The 24,437-nt window shown below is 38.5% G+C and overlaps 1 protein-coding gene across 2 annotated transcripts in view; it reads right to left on the minus strand.

The window, feature by feature from the left end:
- LOC129562086 (bifunctional heparan sulfate N-deacetylase/N-sulfotransferase 3) overlaps positions 1–24,437 on the minus strand; it is a 189,265-nt gene that overhangs the window by 31,321 nt on the left and 133,507 nt on the right. For both annotated transcript variants that reach the window (XM_055435036.2, XM_088836150.1), the window contains exons 7-9: positions 7,675–7,857; positions 5,387–5,483; positions 1,362–1,485 (exon numbers count right to left, since the gene is read on the minus strand). In XM_055435036.2, coding sequence (XP_055291011.1) covers positions 1,362–1,485; positions 5,387–5,483; positions 7,675–7,857 — 404 coding nt within the window. The remainder of the gene's footprint in view (positions 1–1,361; positions 1,486–5,386; positions 5,484–7,674; positions 7,858–24,437) is intronic.

Raw genomic sequence — 24,437 nt, forward strand, 5'->3', positions numbered from 1 at the left:
AAATCTTTAATTGCTCTTTCGTTTTCTACTTATTTATGCCATCTCTTTGGAGACCACTTAAGGGACTGTTCATTTCTGTTATAGTCCCTATACACATTGCTGACTTAGGAACAACTTTAAAAAAAAAAAAAAATTGAATATTCTCACAGATATTCTTAAGTCCCAGGGAATCTAAGTTTTATTGCATTCCTCTCTACTTCCAAAGCAGTTTTTAATCAACCTCTTTAATCTTGATGTAAACAAGGACTAAATTTTTTATTCTGATGTATACAAGCATATTTATTTGAGTCAGTGGGAAAACAGCAGCTGAAGTAGTTGATGGATTCTTGACTCTCACAGCTATTATTTAATACTACATAATTAATCAGTGAAGTAGTTGATGGATCCTTGACTCTCACAGCTATTATTTAATACTACATAATTAATCAGTATCAACCAGTGTGCTGAAGAACTGGCAAGAAAATATATAATAAGTAGAATATATATAAACCCTAGTAGGAGCTCAACTTATACTCAATCCATTTCTTTAGCTTTCCATTTGAACTGCTCACAAGCAAACCTTGAGGGCATTGATACATATAAAATAGAGATCATGCAATCTGACAATAGAAGTTAATATATAACACCTGTATGCTAAACTACACGCAAAATGTTTATGTTCATGCTCTATAGTTGTTATAAGCATTTACTTTTACACCACTTTCTGCACAGAATTTGTACATTAAAAGAAAGACTTCTAGATACATTTTACGATTAACACATTTGTTTGTAACACCTATTCCTCCTACATTACATATTTTGTGTATAGTAGACATTTTAAGTTTTAATTTTAGTTAACTCTTTTCTTCAGATGGCTGATACAGTTCTAATTTCAGAGGCCCAAAATTAAATTTTGTATATTGTTGATAGCTTTTTAAAAATAGCTTTCATTACTCATGAAATGCATACACATGTCTAACTTTATTTACCTTTTGTACCAAAGTAAAATAGTATATTATATGTGAACTGTAGCATCACTTTGATGCAAAGTACATTAGAACAGAAAATTATGAAAGTGTTTTCTTAAGAGTAGAGAAAAATGAAATTCTTGTGTATTAGGTATTTCTCTTTTTATTTTTAATTACCATCAAAGATAATTAATGCAAGTTAAAATTACACATGAGTCTCTTGAGGTGACAAATCCCTTCATAAACTGAGAAAAGTTTGTTATGAATAATTTCTGTGCTCCTTCATGTTATTTAATCAAGGCACAGAGATAACTACTATTTGTAGCTAACAGACTTAAATGTTGATTATAAGCACTAATTTAATACTGTGCACAGTACATATACTTTTAGATTTATACTAATAACCCATCTTACCAATCAATCCCCCTGTGGTAGTTATTTCTATTAAAGAACTGTACCTCCTCAAAGGTTTTTGGGCTGGGGGAGTTACTAAGGATGGAAGGATGCATAACCAGGAACAAATACAAAGCAGTGGTTCCTGAAAAGACAACAGAGGTTCAGAGATTAATTGAATGAAAACAGTTTCCTACTATTAGCATTTGAGTTGTTAATAAACTGTATTACAATGATCCAAACAGATACATGTAAGCGATCCTTGAATTAAATTGAATAGATAACCAGTATCTTAAGAAACAAATTCTAAAAAATGAGGACAGTGTTATGTGAGAAAAGGCCTGTTGTAAGAACTGCAAGAACAGGCTTTTGACCTTAGTTCAGTCACTGACTTTGGCTTTTTGCTTTATTAGTGGAAAATCGCCTGCCTTAATCATTTGTTAGGCTTTCTCTGAGGACAAAAAGACATATTGTGCCTGAAGATATTTTGATATTAATAAAGTACCATGTAAATGAAAGACATCATTATTTAACATAAGATATTATTAATACTTGGGTTCCCCTATAAAGTTCCTCCCAAGGCCTACGAAAGCTTATTAATTTGAGACAGAATGTAAACTTTTAACCAGTTTGTTTAAGTTTGAATGTACTTACATACCTATACAAAGTAGTGTCAAAACTGTTTAAATTGCTAAATTTGAAAAAAGAAATTGGTGCCTTTTTTTGGTGACATAACAAAATTTGCATTTTTGGAAAGAGGGTGGCATATCATAGGTACCCATATAGATTTGTTAAAATAACTCTTGTCAACAGCAGCTGCTGCTGCTGCTAAGTCGCTTCAGTCATGTCTGACTCTGTGCGACCCCATCGACAGCAGCCCACCAGGCTTCTCCATCCCTGGAATTCTCCAAGCAAGAACACTGGAGTGGGTTGCCATTTCCTTCTCCCTTGTCAACAGCAGTGTTGTCCAAAACAATGAGTTGGAATATTGTCTAAAACAATGAGTTGGAAGAATCTAAAACAATAGATTTTATCTGAACCAAACAATGAACATTTTATCTACAATCATAGACAACTATAGGGAATGAAACAGTAATCTGTGCTATACAAGGTAAAAATGATCTTCACAAACTTGACATGAAACAGTGGTTCTCAAACTTTAGCATGCATCAGGTTCACCTGAAGTCAAAGTCAAAGTCACTCAGTCGTGTCCACCTCTGTGACCTGGAATTCTCCAGGCCAGAATATGGAGTGGGTAGCCTTTCCCTTCTCCAGGGGATCTTCCCAACCCAGGGATCAATCCCAGGTCTCCTGCATTGCAGGCGGATTCTTTACCGGCTGAGCCACAAGGGAAGCCCAAGAATATTGGAATGAGTAGCCTATCCCTTCTCCACGGGATCTTCCCGACCCAGGAATTAAACCAGGGTCTCCTGCATTGCAGGCGGATTTTTTACCAACTGAGCTATTAGGGAAGCCCCAGGTTCACCTAGAGGACTGTTAAAACAGAGCTGGGCCTGATCCCAGATTTTCTGATTCAGCACACTTCAAGAATCATTGACTTACAAGAAATATGGGACAAAATCTAAAACTTGTTGGGAAAAAAAAAAGTTCCATTACTTGAAATCCATAGTAAAGCTTTCTAGAGCATAATACTTCAGAGTCCGATAACTTCTAGGATCAAGAGTTTTATTTCTAGCACTTACCAGCTGTTTGAACTTGAACAAAAAATATATGACCTGAGTCTTAGTGTTCTTATCCGTGTAGTGGGGAAGAAAATACTTAGCTACCACGGCTTTATGAGGGTCAAGTGAGTTAATCTATTTAAAAATAGTTAAAAAGCTCTATATCTGAATACTATAAGGTATTTTTAAAAAATAACATTTTTTGAGCTAAAATTCAGTAATGCATTTGAAAAAATTGAACAGAATATAGTGTTTGTAAAGACTAAAAGAATAGTTATTACAATATGAAAGAAGAAAACAGGGTAATCCTTTCTGAGATCAACTAATAAAATTCTTTTCTGAATTTTATTTTTAAGAATTGTATTACATCATATTACTTGCTTTTAATAGCATGATAAGCATTAATAAGACAAGCAAAAAAAATGAATACAATCTAATTATCTGCCTAGTCAGTAAAAGGCACACTGTAATTTATCAGTGGTCAAAAAATTAAGTTGTGTTTTCTGAATTCTGTCTTTACTTACTCATATTCTTGGGTCTGAATAAACTGTAGTGTGTACGTGTGTATTTCAGCAACATAATCATAGACACAAAAACAAGAATTCAAAACTTAAAAAAAAAAGCTTCAGGTTTTCTGTTTTTGTTAGTTTCAACACTAAAAATATTTGAATATCCAGATGACTATACCTTTATGCAAAATTATTCAGAAAAATACTTTTGGCAAAACTAAAGATTAAAAATAAAGCTAATTAATTTTTATGGAACTGATACAAGAAGCTATGTCTGTCCACTTAAAAAATAATCTCATAAAATATCAATAATACAATATGGATGAATCTCAAAAGCAATACGCTAAGTGAAAGAAGTCCAACAGAAAAGATAATTTATATTTCCATTTGTGTGAAATTCTAGAAAAGCCACAACTATAGTGCCAGAAGGTGGTTTTCTGTGACTAAGGATTGCGGAAGGAAAACTGACTAGAAAAAAGATGGGGAGAAACTTTTTAGGGAGACAGAGGTATTCTAAATCTTAAATGTTGTAGTGGTTACACCACTGTGTACAATTTCTAAGATTTATAAAACTATGCATTTAAAGTTGGTGAATTTTATTGTATGTAAATTATATCTCTATAAAACTGAGAAAATTTCAATTTCTATAAAAAGGATTTAAAAGTTCCCTTCCAAAGGTAAATGTCATATACAAATTGTAAAATAAACATTTGGAAACCCAACTGAGCTGAAGATGACAAGTAATGATTCTGCCATCTAACCATGACATTAAAATGTCTGCATATCTAGTGAAACACAAGAGGAAGTATATCCTGTAGGGCTTTCTGAAGCAAACCTGATCTGCCAAGCTTCTGAGAGATGTGACCGTTAATGACAAAGCTATGCGATGACAGTGGGAGTTCGCTAAAGAAACTTTAGTTTAAATGTCTTTTTAGTTGCTTCTTGACTGTAAACAAGGACAAGTGAGATAAATAAGGATAAGAGAAGTATGTGCCATATTTATTATTGTTTTCAGATTGATATTTGTAAATGGGACTTAGAGAAAATGAATAGGTTAACTTAACTGTGTATATTACATACAATTCTCCCAAGTTATTTCTGGAGAAATAAGGAAAGGAAATGTATTCCCCTTAGAAGGGATATGAAATGGCTGCTCTCTGTGAAGCTAGAAACAAAGAGCCCCAAATAATTTATCATGCAGGATACAGCTCGAATGTCTGGCATTTTTAAAGCTTCCATTGGGCTTCATTTTAATACTGTTTCTTACAGAAACAAGAAGTTTATAGGAAAAATTGCACACCAACTTAAAAAAAGGTGCTAGAGATTTCTTTTGGATATGAATAAATATCTTTCTTAACACAAAGGAACACAAAGTTTTGTTTATGCTTAGGAATTCTGCTTGTCAAACATCCTTTATAAACTTTTGGAAAATAGTCATTTCTGCAAGAAATAGTTTAGAAATAAACTGTAACAGGAAGATGCCAGGAAAAGGCTAACTTTCTGGAAGATTTATAGGTACATATATGTGTCCATCTTGAAATTTGATGAAATCTTGTAAGTCACTCTTCAAACACAGGATTAGTTTTGATTTTAGAAATGTTAATAACAGCAATTTTCAATTAGGATCTTTGGGAAAAAAGTAACATTTGCCACCACGTTGACTGCTGGATATTCCAACTATGTAATATCTATTTTCATTCTTTTTACTTTAAAAAAAATTCAGCTCAACAAATAGAATAAAATGTCATTCATTCATCAATATTTATAGGGAGTTTGAGAAGTCATTGTGGCAAGAATTCACTGTCTAGTCATCAGGATTTTTATACATGTTGATTATAACATAAAAAGTTCTCACCAGTTTTCTGGGGTCCTATTACCAAGAATTTTGGTAAGCGATCACAGGTTTTTTCTTTAGACCAAATGTCTCTGTGGCGTTTGTCATCACAAGGATTCTAAACAGGAGGAAAAAACAAGAGATGTGCATTTTTTGTGGCTGCCCGTTGTGTGCTAGAGTTTTTCAGCTTCTGTCATTGAAAAGACATCCCTAGAAACAAGGCTGTTGTGGTTCCCTCTTTTAAATGAAAGTCGTAAAGTGGCATCCATGGAGGATTTCAGATAAGTCCTTTTCCATCCTGAAGGTGAGTGTTGATTGAGGAGGTGAGGGAGGGGAGACATTTCCATTATGGGTAAACAGGTTCATGGCACTGAGGGTTTAATTATTTTTTTCTGCTATTGGCGGTTCTATGTCTTAATTGTGTGTGTGTTTGGTTTATGTTTTAAAATAGTGAGCTTGTTGGTCAGAGGCTGTGCTTACTTGCCCTGCTAACCTAGAAGAGAATACACTCTCAGCACTGAAATGTATAAGGTGTCAGATTTTTATTCTAAGTAACTTCGAGCTTTCCTGCTGTGCTTCAAAAGGAGATGGATCTGGTCATAATAATACTGTTTAAAGAGACAGCAGATTCCTTTTAGCTGCTTTCAGAGGTCAGTAAATGTATGTCTAAAGCTATAACTTTTCAAACTATGATGCTAAAAATTACTAAATTTCTGCAAAAGGGTAAAATGAGGGTGCATTACTACTTTAGGCAATCTGCTTTTGGAAAACAGTACTTAAACCAAACTCACTGTGCAAACTGCATCTAGAACATCCTTAATTTTAACCGCTAGCTGCATATTACATAAACTATTATGGCACTTTTAATACTTTTCAGGAATAGGCAAATGGGACAGCGCTCTATTTCTATTCAATTAATACTACATGCGTAGTTAAACACACCTGCTTATTTAGCATAAACAACAGATTTTAAGAGTAAGGTAAGGGTATTTTTTTCGGCTATCGTTCTAGGAAAAAAGTGGTTTCAACTGAAATAATAATGATTTCAATTTTAAAATAAAGTGTTATATTAGCAGGAAAGCTTCATATCTTCCCAGTGGTTGACGCTTGGTGATGTTCTGTAGTGGTTAAGATAAAAAGACGGATGTTTTAAAAATCTTAACTGCCAAATAGTATGCAGTGATATTTCTACAACCACCGGCTTTAACCTACTAAAATATGTAGTTATGTTTCTTCTTGGGGTTATCTGTCTGTGCTTACGAGGCAATTAGGTCAAGTTCACAGACAAATGAATAGGGTATAAGTGCAGAGCTTACTGCAGCTTCAGCCTGTGGAATGTACTGAGTTCTATTTCTAAACAACAACTTCTGAAGATCGTTATTCTTGTACCGTCAGCTCTGTCAGTAATTCTCACTCAGAACAGAGATTCAGAGTGCAGTGTCTGGAGCCACGTGGCCCAGAATTCATTCCCATTCTGTCACACAATAGCTGTATGCCTTTGCTTAGATGTCTCAGCCTCTCTGTGTTGCCCCAGTTTCTCTATCTGTAAAATGGGGTAGTAACTGTGCCTCACAGGGTAGCTGTGAAGACTGAGTGGATGAGCATATGTAAAGAACTCGGTCAGACAGATGACAGGCACTATGCAGCTGCTTGCTAAGATTATTACTTTCCCTGGGTCGTGGGGTGGGCAATTCAAGCTCCAAGTGTGTTTCTGTAATTCTAGGGCATGTAGAGTGTAAGCTTTGAAATCTGGGTTATGCCTGGGACCGTTTGAATATGCCATATTTACGAGACATTTTCTCTCAAGAAGCTCAGTGATTTTGCCTCTAAACATTTCCCCCATGTCCAAAGTAATACCTGACTAATGCTTTTGCCTATATTTTGCAGCTGTCGGTGACCCTGTGGTTCAGAGGCAGATAGCAGTTCTGAACTCTGCTCACCTGTCCCTTTAATGTTGTTTAGTCAGGAGAGGTATACGGATGTGTTCAAGGCCGACACCCTGCCTAATACATGCTTAAAACCATCTTCTGTTCTGTCAATCTACTGCAATCTGCAAATTGATCCCCCACTCCTGATTGAAAATATGACATCCACTAACCCTCTCACTGAGCTTTCAGCATTCATAGTTTCTAAAGGGCCTGGGAATGGAGAATCTGGCCCACTATGAAGTTTCTCAAATCTACTAACATTTCCAAAATGTACATTATTTCCCCCCCGCCCCGATGACTTCACTTTTCAGATTTGTATTAACTCATAGAACATTTGTTTGTGGGATTAATTAATTATACCAATTATTGACCCAATCTTACCTGCCAGAGAGGGTCTTTTTGATCAGGAAAGAGCTCAAAATACTTGTGAGCCAGCTGCACTGGAGGCAGAGTCTGAAGTCTCAAGTTGGTCCAGCTTTGCACGAAGTTGGCCAGGTTGACGAATGTGTATAATCCTAGCCGGTCATTCCCGTAGTTAGACAAATGGGTCATGAAAATGCTGATCTGAAAAAGGCAAATGAACTTCAGCGTAAACACATGTTATTTTCACCCTAGGGGGCAGTGCAACCATAGCAATGCTAGTTTTTCTAAAGAACTCTTTGCATAGGGTTTCAGTTCATGAAATGTTTTGGAATTTTGGACATATCTGAGATATTCTCACTATATTAATGCACTACGGAGGATGTGTCATTAGTAAGACTTGGTGAGCATTTTTTTCTGAGGTTTTAATGTATTTCATAACAAAAAATGAGTCCAGCTGCCATAGCCCCTGTTGGTGCAACTAGACCAATGCTGAATAACATGTCCTAGATGTTCACACATAACGGCTTTCTGATATGTGAACTACTCATAATTTGAGGTAGTAAGAGGGTGGGATTTTGTAATAGCAGTCAACTTAATTTGGTTGGTAATATAGTACATAAAGTTAATGGACATAAATAATCAATGAGTTATCATTATTAGCAAGAGCTGAAAATCCTCTGATATGTATCAGAGGCCATAATGACAAAAGACCAGCAACTGAAGTTTTACTAAGATAACTATCAACTATTTTCCATCCATAATACTCTGAAAGTCTTTTCCATATTTATTGAGTCTACTATTTCCAGTATCAAATACCCCGAAGAAAAGTTTACAATGCCTCAATACATAAATTCTTTCGATGCAAGCAGGTGTCCTAGATCAAATCCATAAATTGAAAAAAAATTACAGCAAACATGGGGAACTTTTTATAATGAAATAAATTTGAATCCTCTAGGTTTAATTAAATTGGTAAGTAATGTAGAAAGGGCATTTTTATAGCTATTACTTTAAGTGAATGCAAATAGTTTTTTTGGTTAGTGTTGACAAATGGAAATAATTCTGCATGAGATTTTCAATGGCAGTGAAAACCACTGTGACATTTATGCTGCTATAAAAAGATCATAAAAATAATTCATGTGATAATAGTATGCTCCTAAAATATATAATGTCATATGAATGAATAGTAATAATGGTTATTTTAATCATCATAATAATGAACATAATAACTTCATTAGGAGACAGAAATATTTAAGAAAATTTATTGAGGAACGTGGTAGCGAAGAAAATTTTGATATAGAGAATCAGAGGAATACAGTTACTTATAACTATGAATAAAAGGAAACAGTGATATCCTATATTCTATTGAACAAATCGCACAGATTTTAACATGAAAAATTTCAAGTATGATCAGGATGTTTGTGTTTCTATTCATGCTGCCTGATTGTATTTTCAATCTTAGAACTTTTACAGACAAAAATACTTCCAGGGTGATTTTAAATAGCTACCAGTACACTGATGCACTCGTGGAGGTGATTGGTGAGCTTTTTACCATTTAGGGTATTTGGGAAAAATGAGACTTTTAAACTTAACCTTCTGATTATTATGATTTTTTTTTTAGTAGTTTCAATTGTTTGACTTTTCTCACCCTCTCCTTTCTTCCTTCAAAATTCATCAAAACACTAGGCTATTGAGAGACTTAAGAAAATCATTCTTAAGTTTGGAAGTTCTTTTCTAATATCTACTATAGGCAGTCTTTCATTATTTATTTTATATGCCACATTTTTTATTGTAGCCCAATAACAATGGCAAAATACTTCATGTTGCCTTTCTACTAATTTTTTCATACAATGTAAAAAATATATATGTTAACCTAGCTAGCCACTAATTCTGCTATATTTTTATGAAAAATTTATCAAAAAATCTGTGTCTGCATTTCACTTGAACAATATCTTCATTGAACAGAAAATGAAAAACTTAGAGATACTGTGTGACCTTCTGATACAAGTGCATTTGACATCCCTTTGAATTTACTTTTCAACACTGGAAAGCATTTTATGCTGTGATATTTAAAGCATAGTGCCACATTTTTACTTGTACTTTTTTCTGGTAAAAACAGAAGTGACCCAAAGTGAGTATGAGCTGGTTGTTGACATTGCTTTTGCTGAAACTGAACCTGATGGGCAAGAATTAAGGTTATACTTATAAGGTGTTGAACTTAATCCTGTAAAAGAAAAGCTACTTAAGTTCCAACCAGCGAAACTTTCTTAAGTGAAAGTTTCCTAAGTTTCCATTCTATTTTTGTATGTCTACTTGAACATAATGCAAAGTGTACTGTTACAAAAGGACTGTGTCAAAGTGATGGTTTTGTAATGATTGTCCTCTCATGACACTATTCCAGGCTTTGGACTTGAGCCTGGGATTTGTTTTGTGCTCCATAAAAAGAATATAATTGGTCAGGACATAAAGCGTCTCAATTTCTTTTTAAACTCTTTTCTAGGGGGTGAATCATAGTATTCTCGCCACATATACTGTTGTATATATCTCTTTTTGATGAACGTGTGGCCTCTCCAAGTTTTCTTTATTCTTTTTTAGTCAGGAAGGGATGCACAACAAGCACTGACAGGTGGAACAGATATAAAAGGAGAAGGTTTTGGTCAAAAATTAGCTTGCTTTCCAAATAGTACTTCTTCTTTTGTCCTGATCTGTGACAACCCTAGTGACTCTTCTTGGCAATCCCTCACCTGACAGCAATGTCTGCACAGACTAGAAAGAAATGAAGAAGGAGTTTGAGAAGGTTGCCATTTCAGGGAAAGTAGATATTAATCTTTTCCTAAAGAAGATGCCTTTATAATTTTAAGAGCATTCCAGAACTGAGGGGTTTTGTTTGTTTTGCTTTAAACAAGGATTGAATATATCAAAATAAGTTATCTTTACTATAGATACAGAATCCAGTGAGAAGGAAAATGTCAAAGGAAGTTGCAACTGCATTTCTATAACAGTTTTTGCTGTAAACACACTGCTAGCAATTTTCGTTGTTACTCAAAAGACTAGCTGCTTAAAATTCAAAAAATTACCAAAGGCATAGTCTATCTGATTAACAGCTGAAAGCAATTTTAGCCCAATTAATATATATTTGTATAGCAAGATACTTATATATAATTTTTTTTTCTGTAAAGGCAAAAGGTGAATGCCAAACATCATATATCCTGGCATTTATGAGAAGGAAACAGTTACCAGTCGTAAAAGAGTGACTAAGAAAGATATGGGAAGTTTTATCTACACTTTCCAGCCTCAACCATGTGACTCGGATAAGTTCCAGGCAGGAGAGATGAATTAACTACCACCAAGAAAATAAGGAGCAAAACATAGGTCTTGGTGCAAACGCAGTTGACAATGCAGTAATTACTCTGTTTTGAGAAGGTCAGGAGGAAGGGAGACGAAATCTAGGTGAAAAAAAGTATGTTATCAATACTTACATTTGTTATAAACTATGCCATTTATGGGGCTTCCCAGGTGGCACTAGTGGTAAAGAAACCTGGTGCCAATGCAGGAGACGTCGGAGATGGGGTTTGATCCTTGGGTCGGGAATATCCCCTGAAGGAGGACATGGCAACCCACTCCAGTATTCTTGCCTGGTGAACCCACAGACAGAGGATCCTGGTAGGCTACAGCCCATGAAGTGACTTAGCACGCACGCATGCCATTTATGATCGTGCTGCTTAGTTCATATCCACCAACTTTCTTATCCTATTTGCCAGATGCTCTGATTGGTTTTGTAGAGGTGCAAATAGAAATATGATGCTCATTTTTCGCGAGTCTTGTTTGTGAAAAAGTTTAGAATTCAAGAGGCACAAAAGAGTTTATAATGAAAAAGTCTTACCTCCCACCTGTCTCCTTTAGGCAACCAGTTCTATTTTGTTTTGTTATCCTTCCAGGTGATCAGAGATTCAAGAGCCTAGCATATATACAAATCACCTAGGAAGTTTATAAAAGTTCAGATCGCCAGGCCTTACATTCAGAGATTCTGATTTTCTGGTCTGGAGGCTGGCCTGGTACCTACATTTAGAGAAGCATCCCCAGGTGTTCAGATGCAGGTGCCACTGGAATATGATTTGAGGAAAACCAGCCAGACCCATCATTTATTCCCACAGAAAAGATTTTGCTCATTGAAACAATCAGCTTTTCTGTAGTGATTCTTTTTAATACATTTAAAAAACAAACACAGCACATTTATGAATATGTTTTGATGTTATAGACTTAAAGCTAACCATGGCACAAAGAACAAATTGGTGAGTGCCCTTGGCATGCCTTTGGAGGGCTTCTGCATTGCTGACATATGTGTGGAGATCCACAGAAGACTGATAAAAAGAACTGGTCCACATAGACACATGCTGCTGCTGCTGCTAAGTCACTTCAGTCGTGTCTGACTCTGTGCGACCCCACAGACAGCAGCCCACCAGGCTCCCCCGTCCCTGGGATTCTCCAGGCAAGAACACTGGAGTGGGTTGCCATTTCCTTCTCCAATGCATGAAAGTGAAAGGTGGAAGTGAAGTCGTTCAGTCGTGTCTGACTCTTAGTGACCCCATGGACTGCAGCCTGCCAGGCTCCTCCGTCCATGGGATTTTCCAGGCAAGAGTACTGGAGTGGGGTTAGACACATGCTGCTGCTGCTGCTAAGTCGCTTCAGTCGTGTTCGACTCTGTGCGACCACGTAGATGGCAGCCGACCAGGCTCCGCCGTCCCCGGGATTCTCCAGGCAAGAACACTGGAGTGGGTTGCCATTGGTTCCTAAATCTCCTCCCATCCTGTTTTTTGTTTTTAAACCAAAGCAAAATTCTTCTCTGTTTTGTCATGTACCCCTCAGATGCATATTGCCTTATAACTTCTCTATTTAATAGGCTGCTTTTCATATTCATTTTTACTTTATTTCATAGCATTTAAAAGATTTTCTGGAAGGGGACAAGCGTAAGGTAATTAACTTCTTCAGGGAAAAAAATAAGGAAAACTTCATTTTTATAGGATAGTGATCATACTGTAGAAATCTTATTACCAAGAAAATATGACTTTCACCACTGTTAAGATGGTATGTCATTCCATGAGGATGTCTTTTTCTGGAAAATAAATTAAAACTTCTGAGGAGGAGGTTCTTCTAATGAGGCCCTGGGCTTAAAGCTTCAATCCTATAATTTCACAGATCAAACCCTCTAATAGTTTCTCATTGCCTTCTGAATTAAATGAAATTCAGGATGTCATCCTAAGTTACATCATGATCCCAGGTTACTTTTCCAATCTTATCTGTGTCCAGGGCACCAATCAGCCTGCCTTGCTTACTGCTCCCCAGGGTTCCCTAGACTCACCTGCCTCCATGCTTGGTTCACGCAGTTTCTTCTTTAGAAACACTGCCTTACTTTTCTACTTGTCCATCCTACGTATCCAGAGGGTTACATCTAATTTTTCCGATCTCTCCAGGCAAATGCAGTCTTTCAAAAATTTGAGCCTCAGAGTATTACAGTTTAGTCTTTCTGACATTTTCTTAACTCTGATTTGTATCATGCTTTCAAAAAGTACTTGTTTTATTTGTGTCTAGATTGTCAGTTCCTTGGGGGCTGGCATGAGGTCTTTTCAACTATATTCTCTGAACTTCCTTGAGTTTACTACATATAGTATGCTTTTTGTGTTGGCACTAATAATCTTACTTAAAAAGTTGGGCAAATAGGGTCAGTTATTTTTTTCAGTGCCATTCATTCTGGTAATCCTTTAGCACCATTCTAATTGTAAGCCTCCTCAATGATTTATTCTTGTCTCTTCCAGCTTTATCCCTGTTCGTTCTGTACTCTTCCCCCAAACTCTGCCCACCCATTCTTCACTTATTTTTTACTGCTCATTCCCTTCTGTTTCCTGTGAACCTTCCTTCCTTTGTAAATTAACAGTATCTTCAGGTCTTTGACTTTAGCCTGCATGGTGGTTAAGAAAGTGGGCTGTACCACATACTGGCTCTTTGATCTTAGCGAGTTATTTAAACTCTCAGCACTTTAATTTACTCATCTGAAAGGAAAAAAGGGGATAGAAAAATAGTAACTACCTCACAGGGTTGTTCTGATGATTAAATGTAATAAAACATGTAAAGCACTCCTTGGCACACAGTAATTGCTTAATGTGTGCCTGCATGCTAAGTTGCTTCAGTCGTGTCTGACTCTCTGCAACCTTATTGACTGTAGCCCATCAGGCTCCTGTGTTCATGGGATTCTTCAGGCAAGAATAATGGAATGGGTTGCCATGCCCTACTCCAGGGGATCGTCCCAACCCAGGGATCGAACCCGCATCTCTTATGTCTCCTGCATTGGCAGGTGGGTTCTTTACCTGGGGAGCCCCAATTACTTAATATCTAATAGCCATTTGTTATTGTCTTTGTTGTTATATTACTATGGGTTTGGAGGAACATCAATTCTCATTTATAGCTTCCTTCCAGCAGCTCATCAACCTTATCTATATCTCTAGTTTCTTAATCCCTTCATTTTTTCTGCATCTGTCAATGTTCATCTGATTACTTCCTTCACGAGGCAAAATTCTATGGTCAGTAATTTGAACTTCCCTCCCACTATCACCTCAGATTCCCAACCATCTCTTTGCTTTCTGTTGTCTGCAGGTCTGAGACTTTCCAACAATTTTCCATTAGTTTCTTCACTCCCATGTATGGATGTTCAGCACAATTAGAGAAAAAGTATACAGTGGGAGCCATCCGGGTCCCCGAGGCACAGGGCCCCCAGTTTCAATGGAATCCTCTATACTATTGATATTCTCTTCATTCATCCTTTATATTTTCACTCTTCAGTTACCTTCAGCAGCTATTTCAAACTCTCATTCTTCTCTTAAGGCCTTTTTCTCAGTCTCCACTCTCCCTGATCTCCCTAGTTCGTCATCTTGTGATTGATGGAGAAGTAATGGTCATAAGGCAGGAACTCTTTCAACTCCTACCCTCTCTGTAGACATTCGTCTTCTAAAATTCCTCCTGATGCCTTCAGTGTCAGACAGAAGTGTTCCATTTTGTTTTCAACACCCAGTATATCTCCAAGTGCCTTTTACCCCCTTTACTTTCAACTCCTAAGATCTCATTCTATCACTTACCCCTCTGTTTCCCTCTATTTTCAATCTGCTCTACTGTTCCTTCCCTAATACCTGAAAACATGCTTGAGGCTCTCTCACCTTAGGCTCTCTCTTGAGCTTTTTTGTTTTCTAGACCTTGTCCTTCCAAGCCAGGGTCTCTTAAGGAGCAGTGTAATAGGTGCTTTCACATCTCATTTTCGTTCACTTTTTAGTCTTTTGTAATCTGAAGTTTGTTCCCACCATTCCATTGAAAATGCCTTGTCAAAGGTGAGCAACTGCAAACATAATATGTGGGGTCTTAAAAAATCATTGTGTAACTCACACAGGAAACATTTCAGATTCATGGGATACATTCATTACAGTAACCTTATCGCTTTTTTGCACTGTCCCTTTAACATTTACTCAGTGCGGGTGGTTTCCCCTTATCCCTGAATGAGGCTGGGGCAGGCAGCATGCCCTCCCTAGTTTCTTTAGTGAACAGATAGCTCTCATGTAGCTTTAAGTTGCTAGCACAGTGTTGATTTACTCGTTTAAATCTCCTTGTTCAGAAAAAAGAATCAAAACTCCAAGCTTGATGCAATATTAAATCTTCTCCTTTCTCTCAGCTGCAACCTGGTGCAGGAGAGGATCTGCCAGAGAGACTGGGAAGAGAGCCTGATTGATTCTTCTCCAGTGGGTGATTTTATTCTTCATCTTGCTAGCTGACATTTCTTATCCCTTAGTGTTTGGGACATGGACATGAAAGAGGGGAAGGGAGACAGAGAATTATTCCGTGGTTGACAGTGTCATAAAATGGAGTATGCTTAAGTCATTCGAAATCTTTGGAGATACCTCTTCCAGGCCCCACCAATGCAGTTTCCTTTATGCGGTTCAGTCTTTAGTGGAGTCCCTTTAAAAGGATTCCCAGATAACATTCCTACTAAGAATTCCACATCTGGGCCCTGAGAGTTAGAGGCCTTTGACCTGACTTTGGAAAAGAAGGCACATATTTCTTAGACGTGTCCTCCTCCTCTTTAAGTCCTCTAAAATAACTTCTTTATATATAAGAATCTATAAGTAATACTGTTACGCAATGAGTTATATTTTCTAAAAGTGAATTATTTGAGGAATTAGGTAAATCAGCTTAAGAGCTGGAATTGTAAAATGTTATATTTCTGAAACTGTCAACCCTTTCAGTTCAGTTCAGTTCAGTTCAGTCACTCAGTCGTGTCCAACTCTCCGCGACCCCATGAATCACAGCACGCCAGGCCTCCCTGTCCTTCACCAACTCCCGGAGTACACTCAAACCCACGTCCACAGAGTCGGTGATGCCATCCAGCCATCTCATTCTCCGTCGTCCCCTTCTCCTCCCGCCCCCAACCTTTCCCAGCATCAGAGTCTTTTCCAGTGAGTCAACTCGTCGCATGAGGTGGCCAAAGTATTGCAGTTTCAGCTTTAGCATCAGTCCCTCCAATGAACATCCAGGATTGATCTCCTTTAGAATGGACTGGTTGGATCTCCTTGCAGTCCAAGGGACTCTCAAGAGTCTTCTCCAGCACCACAGTTCAAAAGCATCAATTCTTCGGCGATCAGCTTTCTTCACAGTCCAACTCTCACATCCATACATGACCACGGGAAAAACCATTGCCTTGACTAGACGGACCTTGGTTGGCAAAGTAATGTCTCTGCTTTTTAATATACTATCTTGGTTGGTCATAACTTTCCTTCCAAGGAGCAAGTGTCTTTTAATTTCATGGCTGCGATCACCATCTGCAGTGATTTTGGAGCCCCTTTCAGATAGTAGCAATGACCCAGAACCACAAGTAACAGACCATTGTAGCCAACATCTCTCTCATGGTTTAGTTTCATGAGTCATGAGGCAGACTCTAGCCCAAAGTGTCCCCTTTCTGCAGGGAAGCCATAGCAAGTTCTCCTATCGTTTCAGTGACCCTCATTCCAGAGCTGAGATGAGCAGCAGGTCAGTCACCCTCTGCTTTCCCGCAGGCGGAAAGTGGTGGGGGCCATGCTCACTGTACAGCACAAGTCTCTCCAAAAACCTTCCTCACAAACTCTCCTTCACTTCCGGAAACTTGATCATTTTATCATGGTGGTCCCACTTTGGCACTAGTATCTTCCATATTTTTGTGCTATTGTAAGCTAAAAATTATTTTCCTTGACCTTATCACCCTGTCCAGTGGGAGAAAAAAGATGTCACTCATTTTTGAGGCTTAAATTCATTGAGTATCGTTTTTCTACCTGGCTTGTGCCTTGGTCATCATTTAAGAATCTCAAAGGAAAGCTCAGCTGCAGAATAATTTGGCAAAGGGCCCTTAACATTTTGAATTTGGGATCTGATAGGTTTTACAGGAAAGCTGGAATGGTAAATCAATTGCTCTCAATTAGGACAGGTTTTAAAGGTACAGTGATGAGGTCAATGTAATTTAAAGCAATTTAGCCTGGAACATTTTTCTTTTTTATAACATTTATGTCTCTCACTTAATTTTTCTGGCTATACATTCAGAACTGCAAGTTCAGCCCTTTTATTACAAGCTAATGATTGATGATCAATTAACATTTCTGTTAGGTGCCAGAAGAAGTAATTCTATTGGTTTAATGTACTGCCATTACTTCAGCTGCTGAACAAATGTTTACACACACACGAGTGTCTCCAGCTCTCAGATCACCAATTTTCAGTGAATTCTGCATTGTGTACCCTGGGCATGCTGTTCTGATATTGTCTCTGCATCACTCTGAAAGACTCTTACTTATTCAGAGACTAGAAGGACAGCTGTTCTCATTCTATTAGACTTACAAAGTGACAGGATAATGAATAGTTACAGCTTATTATAAATTTAAAAATGATTAATTGGGGTGAATTCATGTCAATGTACAGCAAAACCAACCAATATAATATTGTAAAATAATTTGCCTCCAATATAAAATAAATTAATTAAAAAAAATAATAAATAAAAATAAAAAAAAGAGAAATCCTTATTTAAGCAGCAATGTAGTATAAAAGTTATACTCAGTTTTGCAATGAAAAAAAAATTTTTTTCCTGGCAGAAAATATTTTGCTTCTTAGTTTTCTATTGCATAATGAGGACGTAGAGAGGAGACGAAATTAAACATCCCTTGGTCATGTATAGATGTGAGAGTTGGACTGTGAAGAAAGCTGAGCACTGAAGAATTGATGCTTTTGAACTGTGGTGTTGGAGAAGACACTTGAGAGTCCCTTGGACTGCAAGGAGATCCAACCAGTCCATTCTAGAGGAGATCAGTCCTGGGTGTTCATTGGAAGGACTGATGCTAAAGCTGAAACTCCAATACTTTGGCCACCTCATGCGACGAGTTGACTCACTGGAAAAGACTCTGATGCTGGGAGGGATTGGGTGCAGGAGGAGACGGGGACGACAGAGAATGAGATGGCTGGATGGCATCACTGACTCAATGGACATGAGTTTGAGTGACCTCCGGGAGTTGGTGATGGACAGGGAGGCCTGGCGTGCTGAGATTCATGGGGTCGCAAAGAGTCGGACATGACTGAGCAACTGAACTGAACTGAACTGAAGGTGTTTCAACTGAAAAAACCTGACAGAATTTTTAAAAAGCTTTCAAAGTAATGTACCTACATGAAAATTTGATTTTGGCTCATATGTGAACAAATTATTTCTAGATCAGCTTCATCATCAGGAGATTTCAATTAATTATATTTGCTCATAAAACTGAATTCACCCTGGGGGCAAAAATAACCATATCAAATAAATATATTTATTTTGTACAGAAAAGCTAGTTTTTAAAAGCTAGGAACTAATTTTCAAGTTTCTAAATATTCAAAGTCATTAAAAAAATTCTTTTTACTTATTTAAGGCAGTCCCTCTAATAAAGTGATTTGTCAAATGTTGACAGATTTTGGGTCTCCATTTTGCACAGAAATTTAAGTAGAGGGTGAGGACTCAGAGGATAAGAAAGAACAATGCTAAAGAATAAACTGCTGCTGCAGCTGTACTTGGATGTGTCCAGCTCTTCATGACCCCGTGGACTGTAGCTCGCCAGGCTTCTCTGTCCAGGAGATTCTCCAGGCAAGAATACTGGAGTGGGTTGCCAGTTCCCACTGCAGGGGATCTTCTCAACCCAGGGATTAAACCCAGGTCTCCTGCATTGGCAGGCAGATCCTTTACCACTGAGCCACCTGGGAAGGCTCTCTATACCTTCAGTGGGAGGAAAAATGCCAGGGCTGGACTGGGTCTACACAGGCCATAGCTTAGTTCTTGCAGAAAGAAAAAGGTATTTTAAGAAAGTTTAGCATATGGCAAGCCACTCCAGTACTCTTGCCTAGAAAATCCCATGGATGGAGGAGCCTGGTAGGCTGCAGTCCGTGGGGTCGCTAAGGGTCGGACATGACTGAGCAACTTCACTTTCACTTTTCACTTTCACACATTGGAGAAGGAAATGGCAACCCACTCCAGTGTTCTTGCCTGGAGAATCCCAGGGACGGGGGAGCCTGGTGGGCTTCCGTCTATGGGGTCACACAGAGTCGGACACGACTGAAGTGACTTGGCAGCAGCAGCAGCATAAGTGAATTAGTTCTTTTCAAGGTTTTGAAGGAGACCAGCCAGATACAAGAGTCAGCTAGAGTGCTGTATGAAACTTAATTAAAACTAAGCTAACTAGAAGGGCTAACTAAAAGAAATGGGTAAGGAGAAGAAATAGAAAGGATTCCAAACTCTTATGAGTTAGCACTGCTCCTACTGCCAAGGATGTTGGCTGTTTGGAGGGTCTCTTTGAACTGTAGTGAGTTAATACTATGATCAGTTCAGTTCAGTCGCTCAGTTGTGTCCGACTCTTTGCGACCCCATGAATCACAGCACGCCAGGCCTCCCTGTCCATCACCAACTCAAACTCACGTCCATCGAGTTGGTGATGCCATCCAGCCATCTCATTCTTTGTTGTCCCCTTCTCCTCCCACCCCCAATCCCTCCTAGCATCAGAGTCTTTTCCAGTGAGTCAACTCGTCGCATGAGGTGGCCAAAGTATTGGAGTTTCAGCTTTAGCATCAGTACTTCCAATGAACACCCAGGACTGATTTCCTCTAGAATGGACTGGTTGGATCTCCTTGCAGTCCAAGGGACTCCCAAGAGTCTTCTCCAGCACCACAGTTCAAAAGCATCAATTCTTTGGCGCTCAGCTTTCTTCACAGTCCAACTCTCACATCCATACATGACCACGGGAAAAACCATAGCCTTGACTAGACGGACCTTGGTTGGCAAAGTAATGTCTCTGCTTTTTAATATGCTGTCTAGGTTGGTCATAACTTTCTTTCCAAGGAGTAAGCGTCTTTTAATTTCCTGGCTGCAATCAGCATCTGCAGTGATTTTGGAAACTCCCCAAAATAAAGTCTGACAATGTTTCCACTGTTTCCCCATCTATTTCCCATGAAATGATGGGACCAGATGCCATGATCTTCGTTTTCTGAATGCTCAGCTTCAAGCCAACCTTTTCACTCTCCTCTTTCACTTTCATCAAGAGGCTTTTGAGTTCCTCTTCACTTTCTGCCATAAGGGTGGTGTCATCTGCATATCTGAGGTTATTGATACTATGATAGAGGTTTCTAAAAGGTGATTAGGGCATAAAAGATTGTAACTAAACCAAGTATCTTGTCTGTAGTAGGAACCCCGGTTCGGTTCAGTCGCTCAGTTGTGTCCGACTCTTTGCGACCCCGTGGACTGTAGCCTACCAGGCTTCTCCGTCCATGGGATTCTCCAGGCAAGAATACTGGAGTGGGTTACCGTTTCCTTCTCCAGGGGATCTTCCCAACCCAGGGATCGAACCTGGGCCTCCCGCATTGGAGGCAGATGCTTTAACCTCTGAGCCAGCAGGGAAGCCCAGTAGGAACCCCAGATTTGATTTATTTCTTATTATTGCTGTAAGTTATAAGTCCTCTAAAATAACTTATTTACAGGTAAAAACTGTAAGTAATACTGTTATGTAATGAGTTATAGTTTCTAAAAGTGAATTATCTGAGGAATTAGGTAAATAAGTTTAAGAAGAAGCGGAGTTTTTTAAAATGTTTCTTTTCTGAAACCTTCAACTCTTTTACACAGTAGCAGTTACTCAGAACTACACATAAGAGGTAACAGGAGATTTAATGAGCTTATAAAGTTTGAAATGTAGATTCTGATTTCTACTGAGGTCAATGATTTGACTGGATATCATCATTATCATCAGACAAATCTCATACAGATCAGAATTTTGAAAGAACTTCAAGGGTTTTAGTAAACAGTTTCATTAATCACCAATGTCTAGGGAATAGTGCATGCGGAATAAGAAAATTTACCTTATTTGGTAGATTACTGGGCAGAGGGGAGGAGGGCAGGTTTCCTTTCCAACCATGAAGGGAATTTTCTGTACTTTTATAAATATGGCTCCCATTTAAAGCTTTATTTAGAACTCTACTGTGACACTCATTTGTGTTAGTTTGGTTGAAGCAGTCAACCTCCAGGTATTCATGTGCTTCGTTTGTAAAGATGGGATGGTAATTATATTTCCCAAAGGTTTAGGCTGCAGTGCATGATTTCTTCTTTCTTTGCTTAAACACACAAACTAATACTAGGTGTATTTCTGTTCTTGGATGTCTACATTCTTCCTTTATAAAAGTTTATCCATCACTACCAACTTCTGATTATCTCTCTAACCTTATGGCTACCCCTCTGATTTTAGGCCTCACTTCTTTTAAAACTTACTTTGGTTAGGTAATATTGCTTCATATAAAATTCTAAAGGCATGAGAAGGTATACAGTAAAAACTCTTCTCCTCCTGTCCTTCAGCCACTCGATTCTTTATTTTTTAATTTTTTTTACCTTACAATATTGTATTGGTTTTGCCATACATTGACATGAATACACCATGGGTGTACAAGTGTTCCCCGTCTTGAACCCCCCTCCCCCTCCCTCCCCAAAGAAGCCACCAGTATCACTGGTTTGTGTGTTCTTCCAGAAATAGTATATGTATACAAAACCATGTATGTATATATATATTCTTCCTCTTTTTTATTTTTAAAACACAAATGGAAGCAAACTGAACACATGGTTTTATTTTATGTCTTGATTTTTTTAAGCTTAAATCTTGGAAACTGTTCAGTATGTGTGTACAAAGGGACTTCCTCTTTCTTATTGTATAGATGTACTATAATTCTGTTGTATGGATTGCTCCAATTTATCCAATAAGTCCTTGTGATTTTATGCTGCTATAAATAACCTTGTGTGTGCATCAGTTCACTTTTTTGCAAGTATATCTAAGCATGAATTCTTGCAAGGGGAATTGCTTGATTAATACGTGCATTTGTAATACTGATAGATATTAACAAGTTGCCTTTCATAGAGACTGTACTAATTTACACTCCTGCTAGCAATGTGTAAGAGTGAGGCCTTGCTACTTTTTGCCTGAATCACTCTAATAACTTCCTGAATGATCTCCTCACTTTTATTTCTCCCAGCTCTGTTATATCCCAAATGTGCTGTGCTATGCTTAGTTGCTCAGTCATGTCCCACTCTTTGCTACCCCATGGGCTGTAGCCTGCCAGGCTCCTCTGTCCATGGAATTCTCCAGGCAAGAATACTGGAGTGGGCTGCCCTGCTCTCCTCCAGGGAATCTTCCCGACCCAAGGACAGAACCCAGGTTTCCTGCAATGAAGGCAGATTCTTTACTGTCTGAGCCACCAGGGAAGCCCATATCCCATATGCTCACACCAGAAAAATCTTCCTAAAGCAAAACTCTTTTGCTTAGAAAATAATAATAACTCCATATTTTCTACTAAGTTAAACTCCTTTACCTGGCACTCAGAATCCTTGATGAAGCAGGCCCATATTCCTTCTTGAGTTTTATCTTCCCCCACATACACTCTCTAAGGAGAAAATGGAACTAATCCTTATTCTGCAAATGCTCATGCTCTAGGGCTAACATCCCTGTCCTCTGCAAAGAATGCTTCTCTACCTGTGTGTCTTTCAGGCTAAATTCTATCCACCTTTCAAGGACAGTCTCAAATATTACCAACTTAAAGGTCAAAACTGATTGGTTCTTTGACTTACACTCTTTATTCTGCTAATAGCGTACACTTAGAGTAAATACGGCCTTTCCTGGTGGCCCAATGGGAAAGAATCTGCCTACAATGCAGGAGATGCAGGAGACATGGGTTCAATTCCTGGGTTGGGAAGATCCCCTGGAAGAGGGCATGGCAACCCACTCCAGTATTCTTGCCTGGAGAATCCCATGGACAGAGGAGCCTGGCGGGCTACAGTCCAATATTGTTGCACAGAGTCATACATGACTAAAGAGACCTAACATGCATATATATATATATATATATATATATTTAAATAGTAGTTGGGTATGCCAGAATTTCCTCTTCTTCTGGGGAGGTCAGTCTTCTCTGTTCAAGCCTTTAGTGATCAGATGAGACCAACCCACATTGTGAAGGGTAATATGTTTTAGTCAACCTACTAACTTAAATGTTATCCCATCTAAAAAATATCTTTCTAGAAACATCTAGAATAATGTTTTACCAAATATCTGTATGCCTTGGCCTACCATGGGGTTTGTAAAATTAGTCATCATAGAGAAGATGAATACTTTTTTTTTAAAGGTTTCATTTTCTTTTTCAATAACAAGCGTAACAAAACAATTCATTAAACTTTTTTGTGTCATGTGCATTCCCTTTAGAACTAGTTTTATGAGAGGGCTTTGTTAGGAAAGCAAGTAGCCATCCCTAAAGGAGACCAGCCCTTGGTGTTCATTGGAAGGACTGATGCTGAGGCTGAAACTCCAGTACTTTGGCCACCTCATGCAAAGAGTTGACTCATTGGAAAAGAGTCTGATGCTGGGAGGGATTGGGGGCAGGAGGAGCAGGGGACAACAGAGGATGAGATGGCTGGATGGCATCACCGACTCGATGCACATGAGTTTGGGTGAACTCCGGGAGTTGGTGATGGACAGGAAGGCCTGGCGTGCTGCGATTCATGGGGTCCCAAAGAGTCGAACACAACTGAGCGACTGAACTGAATTGAGGCCAGAAAGAGCACTCAGGTAGTTAGAAGGTTGGAGCTTTAACCTACGTGATATCAAACTGAGCTTCTCTGAAGGAAAGGAGGAAAGAGAGCGCTGGAAATTAAGTTCGCATGTGGCCAGTGAAAACCCTGGACGCTGAAGGTCAGTGGTACCTCTCGGCTGGTGAACACACTGACATGCCCTGACCTCACCATGAGAGGCAGAGAAGCACAGTGTTCTTCCCCAGGCCCTGCGCTCTGTGTATCCTGTATCATAAGACTGGAATCATAATGGTAGTGCTTTCCTGAGGTCTGTGGGCCACTCTGGCAAATTGTGCAACCTGAGGGGATAGGGGAATGCCTGAATTTGTAACCAGGAGACCTGGGGGATCCCTCAGCCACTTGGGGCTGGTGTCTGAAGTGAAGGCAGTTTTCTTGGGAACCAGGCCCTGAAACCTGTGGAGTCTGATGCTAATACAAGCAGTTAACATCAGAAATGAATTCTGTACACTCTTTTCAGGTGGACATAGACTAGGATATGAAAGAGACAAATAGTGAAGTGGTTGAGGGAGTTAGAAAATTAGAAATTTTCTTTAATAAAAATTATTGATGTACCATGAGTGCCCTCCTTCTGACTCTTGTGGAGGAAGTGGTGCTATTT

This window comes from Moschus berezovskii, chromosome 5 (genome assembly GCF_049115385.1).
Source record: "Moschus berezovskii isolate FMDL1 chromosome 5, NW_MosBer_1.0, whole genome shotgun sequence".
NCBI classification, from domain to species: Eukaryota; Metazoa; Chordata; class Mammalia; order Artiodactyla; family Moschidae; genus Moschus; species Moschus berezovskii.